The sequence below is a fragment of the Sardina pilchardus genome, chromosome 9 (genome assembly GCF_963854185.1).
Source record: "Sardina pilchardus chromosome 9, fSarPil1.1, whole genome shotgun sequence".
NCBI classification, from domain to species: Eukaryota; Metazoa; Chordata; class Actinopteri; order Clupeiformes; family Clupeidae; genus Sardina; species Sardina pilchardus.
In genome coordinates this window covers 30,387,577-30,401,528 of record NC_085002.1, presented here as the reverse complement: position 1 = coordinate 30,401,528, position 13,952 = coordinate 30,387,577, and the positions used below count along the sequence as shown (strand labels likewise).

The window sequence follows — 13,952 nt, the reverse complement described above, 5'->3', positions numbered from 1 at the left end:
CAAGTGGTGCGTATGATCCAAAAATCGCTATCTTACACCCTCTAAAGATCATTACGACACTGATAAAGAAAACAAAACTAGTCTATAGCGAAAGGCGCATATCTAGGCACAGCTGAAGACACACGGTCACACTGTTGGCTAAGCAACAACCCCTCTGCAGGATAAATATCCTTAGGATTTTCTATTGTCATTTGAACATCATTCGGGTAGGCCTAGGTATTGTTTTTTTCAGGCTGTTTTCGATGATAACCTTGTTAGTCAATAATGAAAGTAGGCCCTAATTAACTGTTTTGTCATTGCCTAGACATCTTAGACCATATGAAGTTTCTCTTTGCCTGTGTTCAAATAATGGAATCGTGCAGATGTGTGCCTAGGCTACTGCTAGTCACTAACAGGTTTTAGTGAAGCATGGTTTTTTTTATTTTTTTTTTAAGATTATTTTTTGGGCTTTTTATGCCTTTAATTGGACAGGACAGTAGAGAGAATGACAGGAAGTGAGTGGGAGAGAGAGTCGGGGTGGGATCCGGAAAGGACCCGGGGCGGGAATCGAACCCGGGTCGCCGGCGTACGGTGCAGGTGCCCCAGCCAGTTGCGCCACTGCCGGGGCCTAGTGAAGCATGGTTTAGGCTATTTCTGATCACATGAAGATTATGCGGTGTCGCTAATAATGTTGTAGGGCTGTGTACTTAGTGTACTGGACATGTATGATATGTGGTTGTTTAAAATGCTACACCGTTGATTGGAGTAATAGCCTAGGGCCTACTTGTTGCTTATGCAGGCGGTCTGTGTAAATGGGGGGATTACATGTAAATGGGGGGTTTACATTTTAGAGGGTGTAAGATAGCGATTTTTAGATCCTCGCTTGCCTTTTCACAGGTATACTTAGGGTTCTAAAGCAGTGGTTCCCGGTCTGGGGACTCCACTAGGGACCACGAGAAATTGTAGGGGGTCCGCACAATGTTGCCTGGGCTGAGGTTGTGAGGTGACCAAAATTATATTTGCGCACATTAAATGTATAAAATCCAAATAACACACCCCTCTAAAATGTAAATCCCCCCATTTTCAAAAGATCCAGAATGCAGCAGCACGCCTGGTCCACAACCAACCCAGAAGGGCGCATGTCACCCCACCGCTGGCCGCCCGCATTAAATTCAAGACTCTAACGCTTGCCTACAAAGTACTCTCCGGCTCTGCCCCCACCTATCTGAATGCCCTCATACAGGCATATGCTACCACACGACCGCTGCGCTCCTCAGCTGAGCGACGTCTAGCTCTTCCGCCAGCACGTGCAGGCCAATCCAAACTTTTCTCATCTGTCGTCCCTCGTTGGTGGAATGCACTATCTGTTCCTACTAGGGCGGAGACATCCCTAGCCATCTTCAAAAAGGTCTGAAAACCCAGCTCTTCAAAGAACATCTCCTCTCATAGCACTACTTCAGACAATCGCACTCATTCATGCACTTATTACACTCATTTATGCACTTATTACACCCACTGATGCACTTATTGTGGCTTTTTATTGTTGTTAGAAATCTAAACCTAATTGTTTTTTTTCCATGTTGTAAGTCGCTTTGGTTAAAAAGCATCAGCCAAATAAAATGTAATGTAATGTAATGTAATAATAATCAAAACTCTGTATAATCCAAATTAAAGCATATTTTTGTTCCACATTTAAACATTCATGTAGCTGTTTATTACCTCTGACCTCTGAACTTGCATAAGTAACCTTCAGGTCAGGCTAGGCTAGGCATTTAGTCTGGCTATCAGCCTATCACCATACTAAGGCATTGGTAATTCATCCCCAGACCCTGATTGATCGAATAAAGCATGTCTTGTGTGTGTATGGGGGAAGTTGGGGTGGGGGGCCCTGGCTTGTCTTAGACACAGGCAAGGGGGCCTTCAAGGAAAAAAGGTTGGGAAACACTGTGACTTATGTCTTCTTTGATCTTTGCTATAACACTGCCTCCACAGACACACTCTCAAGCGAACAGAGAGAGAGAGAGAGAAGCTTACACTTCCACAAAAACACACACATGCACACTCATCTACATAGGGCCTACCCTACACCTACACAAAAGTTACAAGAGAAGATGGAGACACATTTTTGCAGGGAGAATGTGCAGGACTGAGCGGCGGCAATATGCAATAGTTTTTAAAGCCGTTCTTTTAAAGCCGTTCTTGTAGCATCCTTCTCTGTACTCAGCAACCTCCTCACAGCATACTTCCAATTTTAGTACTAGCTCTTTTAATCAGCTTGTTTAGTTTTTGATGGCATGTGCTGCTGCTCCAACAACTGCAAGACAATAGGCGCGTTCAAGATGGCTGCGCAGCACAAAAACTGGGCAGCACAAGATGCACGTGGTTAAAAATCTATCCACTATGGTCTAGATGGGTGTGTTTTCGCCTCGGCAGTCGGTATCACATGGCCTCAACCAAAGATCGTATAGTTACTAAGATGAATCATAAAGGGGGTTTTCAATAGCCGTGTTCAAGTTCAACTCCAAATGACCTTTTGCAGCAACGAGAGCTGCCGGTGGCAGCAGGGGCGGGGATGCAAACGCTGCTATGAAGTTGTACACTCTCTACTTCGCGTGGTCTAGACTTGACCATGTGACGAATCACGAGGCACGGACCCGCACGGACTCTTGTGGATATGGGGAGGCATCTAAACACCTGCACACACGTCAGGGATGTAAAAGCCAATTAGGGCAAAGACCTGACGTCATGAAGGCAGGGTCTAGGCTCCGCTGCTCTCCGCAGTACCTCCAGACCGGCTGCTCTTTTGCGGAGCAGCCGCCTGGCCACGCCTTGCTCCCGCGATAAGTTGAGGCCATGTGATACCGACTGCCGAGTCGAAAACACGCCCATCTAGACCATCGTGGACAGATTTTTAACCACGTGCATCTTGTGCTGCGCAGTTTTTGTGCTGCGCAGCCAACTTGAACGCGCCTATTGGAATGAAATGGTGCCCACTTCCGCCTCCTAAATGGGCGTGATCAGTGACGAGATCATCGGTGTAGACCAGTGTAGAAGCAGCAGAAGCAGTGTGCCGTTGATAACAGGTGGCCTGCGCAATCAGCGGAGACAGGTCAGGTCAGGGGGGACAGGTCGTGAACAAAGTTATTTTTCTATGTATTTATCTCGCTGGAAAATACGATTTCAATGTGGGAATGTTAGAAAGACGTGTGCCTTGTAGAATATGGGTTCGCTACTTGCATTGCTGAATGTAGGTAGGGCTAAGGGAATGGTCATAATCCGAGATAAGGTTTATTTCTCCCGTTTGCCTCCTAAATGGGAGTGGCACTACGTCACAGGGAAACCGGAATTGACCCTCATATGAGTCGTCTCGCTTTATAAACCGTCTCTGCCTCAACTTATCGCGGGAGCAAGGCGTGGCCAGGCAGCTGCTCAGCAGCGGAGCAGCCGCTCTAGAGGTACTGCGGAGCGCAGCGGAGCCTAGACCCTGCCTTCCTGACGTCAGGTCTTTGCCCTAATTGGCTTTTACATCCCTGACGTATGTGCAGGTGTTTAGATGCCTCCTCATATCCACAAGGGTCCGTGCGGGTCCGTGCCTCGTGATTCGTCACATGGTCAAGTCTAGCCAAGTATTAGGCGCGTTCAAGATGGCTGCGCAGCACAAAAACTGCGCAGCACAAGATGCACGTGGTTAAAAATCTGTCCACGATGGTCTAGATGGGTGTGTTTCCGACTCGGCAGTCGGTATCACATGGCCTCAACTTATCGCGGGAGCAAGGCGCGGCCAGGCGGCTGCTCAGCAGCGGAGCAGCAGCTGGAGAGGTACTGCGGAGCGCAGCGGAGCCTAGACCCTGCCTTCATGACGTCAGGACTTTGCCCCAATTGGCTTTTACATCCCTGACGTATGTGCAGGTGTTTAGATGCCTCCTCATATCCACAAGGGTCCGTGCGGGTCCGTGCCTCGTGATTCGTCACATGGTCAAGTCTACTATATGGGAAGTAGAGAGTGTAGCCTACAACTTCATAGCAGCGTTTGTATCCCCTCCCCTGCTGCCACCGGCAGCTCTCGCTGCTGCAAGAGGTCATTTGGAGTTGAACTTGAACGCGCCTATAGACTACGGGAAGTAGTGTAGGCCTACAACTTCATAGCAGCGTTTGTATCCCCTCCCCTGCTGCCACCGGCAGCTCTCGCTGCTGCAAGAGTTCATTTGGAGTTGAACTTGAACGCGCCTATTGCCAAAGTATACTTGCACTGACGTCACTTTCACAAGATTTGGGAAAGATTCTTGAAAGATTGTAGTCTTTTAACTCATGCCCCTCATTCAAGGTTTAGCCTACTCAAAAGACTACAATCTTTCAAGAATCTTTCCCAAGTCTGACGGTGTAAGGTAGGCTATGCTAAAATTGCATAGTACTGACTGGTAAACTATCAATATCAATATACAGCTCGCTTATGTTAGAACAATATAGGATGGTCGTAGACTAGGCTTGACTGAATTGGCCAATGCCTATCACAAAGTTACTTTGGAACCGTGTTGTTTCCTAGGCCGTTGCTGCCAGTTTATGAGTGGATGCTGGGATGTGGCATAAGTGACGTAATTTCTACCACGTTGGATGGCTCTGATGGAACGCTCGTGACGTGGCAAAATTTATACTTTACAGTCTACGTATGCGTTGGTGATAGTGGTGTTCATGTAAATTAAGTCTTGCGCTGTATCTGTGAGTGGTGATATATTTGAATGTGCAAGTAAAAGAATAGTTTAGTCATTTCAAAGAGCGCAGTTGGCTACAGCTGCAGAATTAATAGCAAATCAGACAGGCGAAGAGTTAGTTCGGCTACTTTTCTTCTTAGCTCGCTGAAGTCAACCTACATAGTGAATACAGCTTCGAAATTGGTCAACATTTGTCTTAGTGCAGTGCTGTACCAGGCAACTTGAAGCCCAGAATGGGTCTGACTATTTCGGGTGTCTTCTCGCGTCTGTTTGGAAAAAAGCAGATGAGGATTCTAATGGGTAATGACAACAGCTCGTGAATTCTGATGCTCTTCTCCAGGTTGTCATACTAGACTAGACTAGCCTTTAAGTTGTAAACTGCAATTGATAGCTGCGACGTTTGTGTGTATTTTAGGTTAACTGTTAGCCTGGTTTATTCAACTAGTGGATTTAAAGTTTACACTAGCTGGTTCGTAGCCTACTAACCCTGAAAATAAGTTATCTTAACTACGAGCGCTTCTGTCTATCATGTTTCTTCAGAGGACTGTCAGTATTATCATCTAGCAATGTCGCTTAACGTCGACTCGTTCGGATTCATAGCGTACTTCTCCTGTTTTATTTTTCTGTGTCCAACACAATAGCCTATGTGACACGTTTAGCAGTTCGCAGGAAGCTACGTCCAAGTTGACTAGCCTAAATGTTAACTGAAAATGTGGAATGATTTACTTGTGTCTCTTATCAGTCTGATGCTTTTCTCTTTTGGCTTTAGCTTATCATGTTCTCTTTTGCAGTTGGACTAGATGCTGCAGGAAAAACAACTATACTCTACAAACTTAAACTCGGGGAAATTGTCACCACAATTCCTACTATTGGTAAGTTGGCACTATGCTGATCAGAAGGACGAGTGAGTTTGTCACAACCCTTCTTTCACTGTTGAAATCCTAAGGGGCTGTTGAGGTTCTCTGAAAGCATTTAATCATTCTGTTAAGGCCCTAAATCAATAGAGACAGAAAAGGACATACAGGTGGATACCCTCCTTATTGGTACCCTTAGCATAGTTGATTAAAAATAGGAATGAAACAATCGTTTGGTGATACAATCTCGCAATGAAAACAATAAGAGAAAGAAATCCGACCTTGGAGGAGGCATTTTTAGAACAATGCACTGAAGAAAGACATATTTGAGCAAAAAAACACATTTATTGGTGCCCCTACAACATCTTATACAAAATGTAACAGAAACTTTTTTCTGTGGGTCTGTGAATTTAAAGCAGAAAAATAGTCACAAAATGTCAAATTTATTTTTCAACATGGGAAAGAGAAGAGAATATGCTCAATTTAAATAAAAGGAAAATGTGCTGACCTTTATAAGCCAGAGAATGGCTATGAATATAAGTGCCCATATTTACAGTTAGAACAATAATTTTAAAGTTCCTATAAACTGAAAATGTTAACTTGCTTGGACAAAGACCCATGTTTATCTTACCCCCAAGCACCGTGAGGAGGATGGTAAGAGAGGCAAATTCCATTAAAATCAATGTGAGAGAGTTACATAAATAAGTATCATCTTGAGGTCACCAGGTCTAAAATAAAATCTACAAAAGTGACCTGAGTGCTAATAGATTATTCAGAGGTCATACCAGGTGAAAGCTTTCCCTGTCATGCCAACGTTTGGTGAAATTAGCTAATTTGCGTCAACCCCCTGTATACATACAACTGTCTTCTCTGTGTGTGCAGTAACCCATATATCTTCTTAGAAAATGAATGTGTCTCATTTTACATTGATAATCCCCCCCCCCCCCCCCCCCCCCTCTTCCTCAGAATGAATTTGCTCCCCAGGGTTTGATTTTTCCTCATTGTTTTCATTGTCAGACCAACAAAAAATGGCAAAAGCAATTTATACCTCTCTTTACTCAACTAACAAGATAACTTCCTGTCCTTTCTGTAGGCTTCAATGTGGAGACAGTAGAGTACAAGAACATTAGCTTCACTGTATGGGATGTGGGTGGCCAAGACAAGATTCGACCCCTGTGGAGGCATTACTTCCAGAACACTCAGGTATTTCCAGTTTTCCTACGGTGCTTCCAGAAAGTCAAACACATCTTGTAACTGGCCGTCTTGATCAAATGAGTGGAATACATGTGTGTCTATATGTATGTATCAGGGCTGTCAAAATAACATGTTAATTTCGATTAACTGATTACAGAAAGAATAACGTGTTAAAAAAATGATATCGTTATGTAGCTATATTGACTTAAGGGGGCAGACGAGAGAGCACTGTTTGGATGAATGAAACATTTAGTCTACTGTATGTTTAAAAAAAAAAAAAAAAAAAGCCCAGACTACTCCTGTTGAGAGGAGCATCATTCTCTACTGAGTCTGAATCTGCAGTAAGGAATTTCTGTTGCCTATCATAGTAGTTTGAAAAGTCTGAAGTGTCACCTCAATGCAAAGCAAGCCAGAGGTACAAGTTAGCACTCTTGATGATGATAATGCTAGCCGCCAGCCTTGTATTGTATTGTTTACTTGGCCTACCCTATGACCAACTAACTAACTAACTAACCAACAAACTCCCTTAGTAAATTGACTATATTTGTTGCACACTTGAAACAAAATATCTTCACAAGTATGTTGAAGATGGTTACATTTATTTCCTTTCTGATAACTCGGTCACACTTATACACTGCTTATCTTTGTCTATTTCTTATCCTGGACTGCCACCTACTGGATAGAAAAGGCAACAACAACATAGTCATTTTGGGGGGAATTCTCCCATGCGCGTAAGGGTGCGTAAGGGTGCGTAAGTCCAAAAAAACGCGCAACTACGAGTGTTTCCCTCTAAGCGGATTCTGCCATCCACTTAAGTCGGCCATTGAGCCACATACGCGTGGTAGAGAGAGTTGCGCGTTTTGGGTGGAGCAACCCCAAAATCTGGGCGTTTCTTATATATACAACTCTTGCGCGCATTCTGCCATGGCTTAAGCACTTTTCCAGCTTACGCACTCTGGAGGGCTGGAATAAGGTCGAGCGCCACTACAAGGTGAAACAGCATATTGCTCATGTCGGCAGAAGGCCTAGTTCTAAATACATGTAGGCAACACGGAATTTACAAATTGACATTACAGTATCAAATGTGATGCTTATAAGCTGATACAGCTTCATGTTTTCCGCATTACAGTGTCACACGGTGCCATATTTCGCGCCATTACCTTCACTGGCTTCATAGGCTACATTGTTAAATAGTGAAAATCCCGTTATAATCACCCACTTTCTGTATTGGATCTTACCGATTATGTATCTTCAGTTTTAACTTGACGAGAAGTCATTATCCCATAGCATACTTCGTTCTTTCCAACTTCACTGAATACATCCATACATTTGCACAGACGTCTGCACTATTGTGGAGCAGCATAGTTTATTCTCTCGTCTTTTAATTCGTTTACAATGGAGATTGAACTCGTTATGTCAGTCTCTCTACTGTGTTCGAAGTTGCAGATGTCAGTCTACATGTCTTAGCATAGATAAATTGATATTATGCGAGGCAGCTGCCAGCGAAACCTTTTTGTCAACCGTGAGTTTTTGAATTATAAATCTACACACCTCAAGCACGTCTTGACTCTTTATAAACAAACGTCAAAGCAAAAGTGAAATTTCGTTAAGTAATTTCTTTGTTAAGCTATGTGATGACACCATTTTACTGTAGACAGTTCTTTATTCAGTTCACCTTGCATATGTTTTCAAAATCAAAGACTGGTTGGTGTTCTTTCTGGATTTAAATGGCATTCAGAGGGTCAATGAGAAAGTCCACGTTCCATGTTTTCATATCAACCTAAATTAAGGAGGTGGTAGATAAGTCTGGTTCTTTTTTTAAATAAATCACGCCTCTTTCATAAGGCCGCCTTGATTTGGAATTTGCGCTATGTGGGTGTGTCATAAGCTGGGACGGCAGAATGCGCGTAAAACATTGATGCGCAAGAGAACCGCGTAAAAAAAAAGCGATTTACCCGCGAATGGGAGAATTCTCCCCTTTGTGAATAAAGATTTACAACACTGTTTGAATGACCAAAAAAAAGGACAAATCATGTGGTGTTTACCACTTATTACCTTGATGTTATAGTACTTGCACATGCAGTGTTTCCCCTACAATGTATTCAGCAGTGGCGCAGCACCACGGCTGGATTTTCAGCACCACTGCAACATCTTCACATGATCAGTAAGGTCACCAAGGCCTACTTCCACATTCTAAAAGCACAACAGTGAACGTCATTGTTGAAATTGGGGTACTTGACAGACCCTAGCCACGGCTGGAAAACATTCTAGGGGAAACACTGACATGTCATTGACAGTGAGTGGAAACTTCGGTCATTTGCATTTATCATGCTAGAAATCTTACATCAGGCATTACGCTAATGCCTGCGCCAAAGGGAAAATCATAATAAAAGAGAGAGACCTTCATGAAGCCAAATTGATAGTAAACAAACGTGTAATAGGTGAACTGTTCACCTAGCATAGCTATACAGCATTGACGTAGCGAGTCGCTTCCAAGAAAACCAGCCATGCAACCTTAGTTAAACCACGTAGTTAACACAACTAACGAGTGAGATAGATAGATACTATTTTGATCCCCAAGGGGAAAAGTGGATTTTGAGGTGTGAAGGGGAACATTTGGGGATTTACTAACTTGTCATTGTCCTTGTATGTATGCTGTAGGGCCTCATCTTTGTGGTTGACAGCAATGATCGTGAAAGGACACAGGAGGCTGCTGAAGAGCTGCAGAAAATGGTGAGTAGAATTAGCCTGTGTGTTCCCATCCTGGCTTGCGCAGCCTGGCTTGCGCGGTGATTTGATTCAGTTCAGATGAAGACAGTCTGGAACTAGCGCCCTAGTTTTGCCCGACATAGGGGACCAATCACATAACAGGGGGGAAAGTAAGACGATGATGAGCTATGCACAGATGCTTTTGATAGACATCCGTGGCGCCCAATGAACGGATCTGGGCATTTTTTTCAAATACGAGAAAATTAACATTTGGTTGCCAGACCACGTCTCATTTGAGAAGTGGTAGGCGCTGGCCAGGCTAGAGTAGAATTGTGAATTTGTGATGATTCGCAAATCAGCTTGAACAGGAAGGTGGCCAGATTGATCAGCAGAGCAAATTCAAATAGACTCATAGGTTCATCAGGGTTTTCCCAGGCATTGCTTAATCTAGAGAGACCTTTTCAGTTGCTCTTGTACATTTCATGGCGGCGCGCTTGGTCGCAGCGGCTCTAAGCTCTCCACACAGGTGCTCTCCTCTCTTATTTTTCTTTATGTTTTTGAGTTATCATACGGACTATTGTAAAGCAGAACTTACATACACCCAACTGGAATCGTGCAACATTGGATACAACTGCCAGACTCCCATTACTTATGACTACCAGAGGTCCAAAAGCACCCCCCCCCCCAGAGATAGCAAGATCTTTGGACGCCCCTTGGATTGTTATCAGCTCTGCTAAGCGACGCAGGCGGCGAAAGGAACGTAAACAAAAGTGGGGCTGTCGGTCAGGTCTTCAAGCCAAGCTAAAGAGGCATCCTTTTAAACCACCGCTCCCCGGCATCTTCCTGACCAACGTTTCGAAAAACTTGACAAAGGCTTCTAAGCCGAAAAGTGAAGTTACACTTTAACACTCTGTGCACACCCACCAACCAGAAGTTGCATGGTCAATGAGGATGAAATTAGTCAGAAATTTGGCTAAATGAACTGCGCGCAGTCGCAGTGCTTCAAACTGTGATTTCGACTGCAATTGTGAAGCCCTAGTATGCATTCCAGTCTATCAGTTTGCTCAAGTATTGTCACTTCCCTGAGCTCCTCTGTCTTCTCCCAACAGTTGCAGGAGGATGAGCTGAAAGATGCTGTGCTGCTTGTCTTTGCTAACAAACAGGACTTGCCCAATGCAATGGCAATCAGTGACCTTACTGACAAGCTGGGCCTCCAGGCACTCAGGAGCAGAACTGTGAGTGGCTCCCAGCTGGAACATTCTACCTGGTTATGAACATATTTAACTACACATAAATAATAACATCCATTTAAAACGTATGGCTAAGCATGTGTCCTATTAGAAGATAGTAATACACACATACAGATTAAAAACATATTTTATGTATTAAATGTATTAGTTTGGCCTGAACAGACACATACACTGACTGAAGTGGAATCTTACAGGTAGATGTGTTGTTGGTTCTTAGTCAGTCTTTTTGTATGGGGTACTGAGTTGAATCTTCTAAATGCGGTTGTTCTTCTCTACAGTGGTATGTGCAGGCAACCTGTGCACCTCAAGGAACGGGTCTATATGAGGGACTGGACTGGCTGTCTGAGGAGCTCGCTAAACGCTAAAGGTGTGGCTGTGTACTTCATGGAGTCATAACAACCAAGGATATGATTACCAGGATGGACCTCAGCTTGGGAGAAGAACTGTAGATGTACAAGTTACAGAACTTTTATAACTCTGGTGCATCTTCCCCTTTATCCCCTTTTTACTTCTTGGCTGAAATGTCATACTCATGGCAAAAGAGGCCGGGAACACCAAAGCTCTCTCTGAATGTTTCGTGTTTCGGTTTCAAATATGATCCCTAGACCTTCCTCCATCCCAGACGCTGGCAATCTGAATGTGGCTTATAGTGCAAATACAGGCATATCAGATTTTGAGGTTAGACTGTTACTTATTCCACACCTTTAGAATATAAACAATCTACTATTTACTGTTGGCAGCAGCATTATTATGTTGAAGATTGGCCAATTGCTGGGTTTTGTGACATTTGCCTTCTGGGATGTGTCATTCACAAGTAACTTTGGAGTGAAAATGGCCTAGAGTCTATTTACGGTAGTTAAGTAGTTCAAACTTTTGATTGAGCGCAATGTTAATTAGTGGAGTTTTGAGTAAGACCGTTTTTTGCATAACACTGAATAGTGAAAGTTAAGGGCGCCAGCTAGCACGTCTGCCGTGAATCTGAAGAAAATTGCCTGGCACCATGTTCCAGTAGCGTGAAATCAGTGGGCATGTTCAACTTCTTCCGGCATGGTGCAGATCTGGCTGGATGTAAGGTATGTTTGTATTGTAAGATTCAGCCAGATCTGTGCAGTGCCAGATCCTTCATATACAGGTCTTGTTACATCCACACTGCACTTTCAAAGTTTACCATACTTCGGGTTTGTCTACAATGACCCTCACCACACTACCACAGAAGCATTGTCAGTGGTATGAAATTTCGTTTGTTTTTTGACATGCCAGCTGGCCCCCATAGCTTTGACTGTAAGCCCATTCAGTCAAACTGTCCCGCTCAAAACTCCACTCCACCGTTAATAGACCCTAGGTTGTTTTCACACAACACTTCAACATTCAGACCATTATTATTTTATATAATCATCAATAAAAATTGTAAAACAAAACACCATCTGCTGAACCACTGAATAAGATGTCACATGTATATGTGTGCATATATTCTTCATTCCTCAAATCGCAGAGAAACTTTTTATAGTATACACTTTGTCTCTAGTGATAGAGATCATCCCCAAAGGAATTACAATGTTCCAGCAGCCATACAAACACAGCACTCAAATATACATATACATATATATATACATAGATATTATTCTAAAAAGATTATTTCTCTCGCTATTCATTAGTCATTATAAAGTATTATTGCAGTGGGTAAAGAAGTATTTCTGTATGTCTTTCTTATGACATAGCCTCCGAAAATACTGAACATACTTTGCTGTTTGACCAGTTGTGTAGTAGATGTGTATTGTCCAATATATTTAACAAATTTGTGCAGCGTCCCTCTCTCAACCACCAACTCCAGGGGCTCCAGACTATTCCTAGCGTAAAGCCAGCCTTCCCAATTCCCCAATTATAATAATGAGTTATTTTGTTGTAGAAAATTAATTAGTTAAGAAATACGGTTAATATGATGCTGTTTAATTCATTTATAAATGGTGCACTGTCACTTTAAGACTCTTGCCGGCTCAGTGGTTGCTGTGCCTAATGGCTGTGCCCTCTGACCGTTGCTCAGTAGTGAAACTACTGTTGTCTTCGCGTTTTTCTTTTAAATGTTACGTTTCTTATAAAAAAGGAGATATCAGTTATCAAGAATGAGAAGCCAGCTGGCGCGCTCTCTCCCTTTCTTGCGCGCTCAAAGGCGTTCCCAATTACGTTATGAGTAATGTTATGAGTATGTAACATAACGCAAATTAGATTTGCTGCAATAGAGATTTCAAAGGGTATCATCTCTATGTGACATGCTGTTTTGATATTGATATTGTAAACGTTCTCTAAGAAGAGTGTAAAGCAGTTTGCGGTAATGTTAACCACAATGTCGTTGCTGGAAAGAAATAGCGAACAGCCAATAATAAGTGTGGCGGACCATGTCTAAAATAAACTAATACATGCTCGACGGGCCGCATTAAAGTGCGTGGCGGGCCGCAGTTGGCCTGCGGGCCATAGGTTTGACACCCCTGTCTTAGGCACATATGAGACACACAGGTGGTGTCACAAAGTAGTCCACCAGTTGCCTGTATTCTGTCTCCTCTCCATCACTGACACACCCCACAACTGCAGAATTATCTGAGAACATCTGCAGGTTACATGACAGAGTTGTAGTGGAAGTCTTACCCCTTTTCTACCAAGGCAGTGCCAAGTCTCGGACCGGTTCTTTGCTTTTCCATACAACATAACCTGGCTCTTGGTCGGGAAAACAGGTTTCAACTCAGCACCAACTTTGAGCAGGTCCATAAATAAGAACTGGTTACATCAGATGCTGGGAGCAGGATATTCATGCGTTTTGAAAAGCCCTGCTCCTTTTGGTAGCCTATGCAATGACTAGGCTACACAGCCTGGCTCCTTTCTGGCCCCCAGTCCATGGAAAAGCAAGTTGGTTCTTCGAAAGTGGGCATGTAAAACCAACACCGAACTGGCGCAAGCACCGACTCCGAACCAGCACCAACCCCTCACTGCTACCCGAGTGCCGCTGTTGGGCAGGTAGCTCACTGCTCTGGGTTAGTGTGTGCTACCTCACTATGTATTCACTGCATGCTGTGTGCGTTCACTAATTCATGAATTGGATAAATGCAGAGCTTGAATTTTCCCCCCGGGATCAAAAAAATATATATACTTAAATATACTTATAGATAGCCCTGTGGTACCCTGTGGTCTGTTAGTCAGGTAATCAATGCATGAAGTTGGGATCTTCACAGTGCTGCCAGCCTAGATTATGAAATGTGATTATCAAA

General features: G+C 43.5%; 1 protein-coding gene across 1 annotated transcript; it reads left to right on the top strand.

Annotated features, from left to right (window-relative positions):
• The first annotated feature begins 4,591 nt into the window (after window positions 1-4,591).
• Window positions 4,592-12,150, top strand: arf4a (ADP-ribosylation factor 4a). Its single transcript, XM_062544681.1, has 6 exons — window positions 4,592-4,988; window positions 5,480-5,560; window positions 6,636-6,745; window positions 9,398-9,469; window positions 10,555-10,680; window positions 10,974-12,150. The coding sequence occupies exons 1-6, from the start codon at window positions 4,922-4,924 to the stop codon at window positions 11,058-11,060; spliced, it is 543 nt and encodes a 180-aa protein (XP_062400665.1). The 5' UTR covers window positions 4,592-4,921; the 3' UTR covers window positions 11,061-12,150.
• The last annotated feature ends 1,802 nt before the right edge of the window (window positions 12,151-13,952 follow it).

What these genes read in the sequence shown, in the direction of transcription:
- arf4a (XM_062544681.1), top strand. Translation starts at nt 4,922, where the DNA reads ATGGGTCTGACTATTTCGGGTGTCTTCTCGCGTCTGTTTGGAAAAAAG. An exon ending in CACCACAATTCCTACTATTG is followed by an intron (nt 5,561 to 6,635) that starts GTAAGTTGGCAC and finishes TCCTTTCTGTAG; the next exon opens with GCTTCAATGTGGAGACAGTA. An exon ending in ATTACTTCCAGAACACTCAG is followed by an intron (nt 6,746 to 9,397) that starts GTATTTCCAGTT and finishes TGTATGCTGTAG; the next exon opens with GGCCTCATCTTTGTGGTTGA.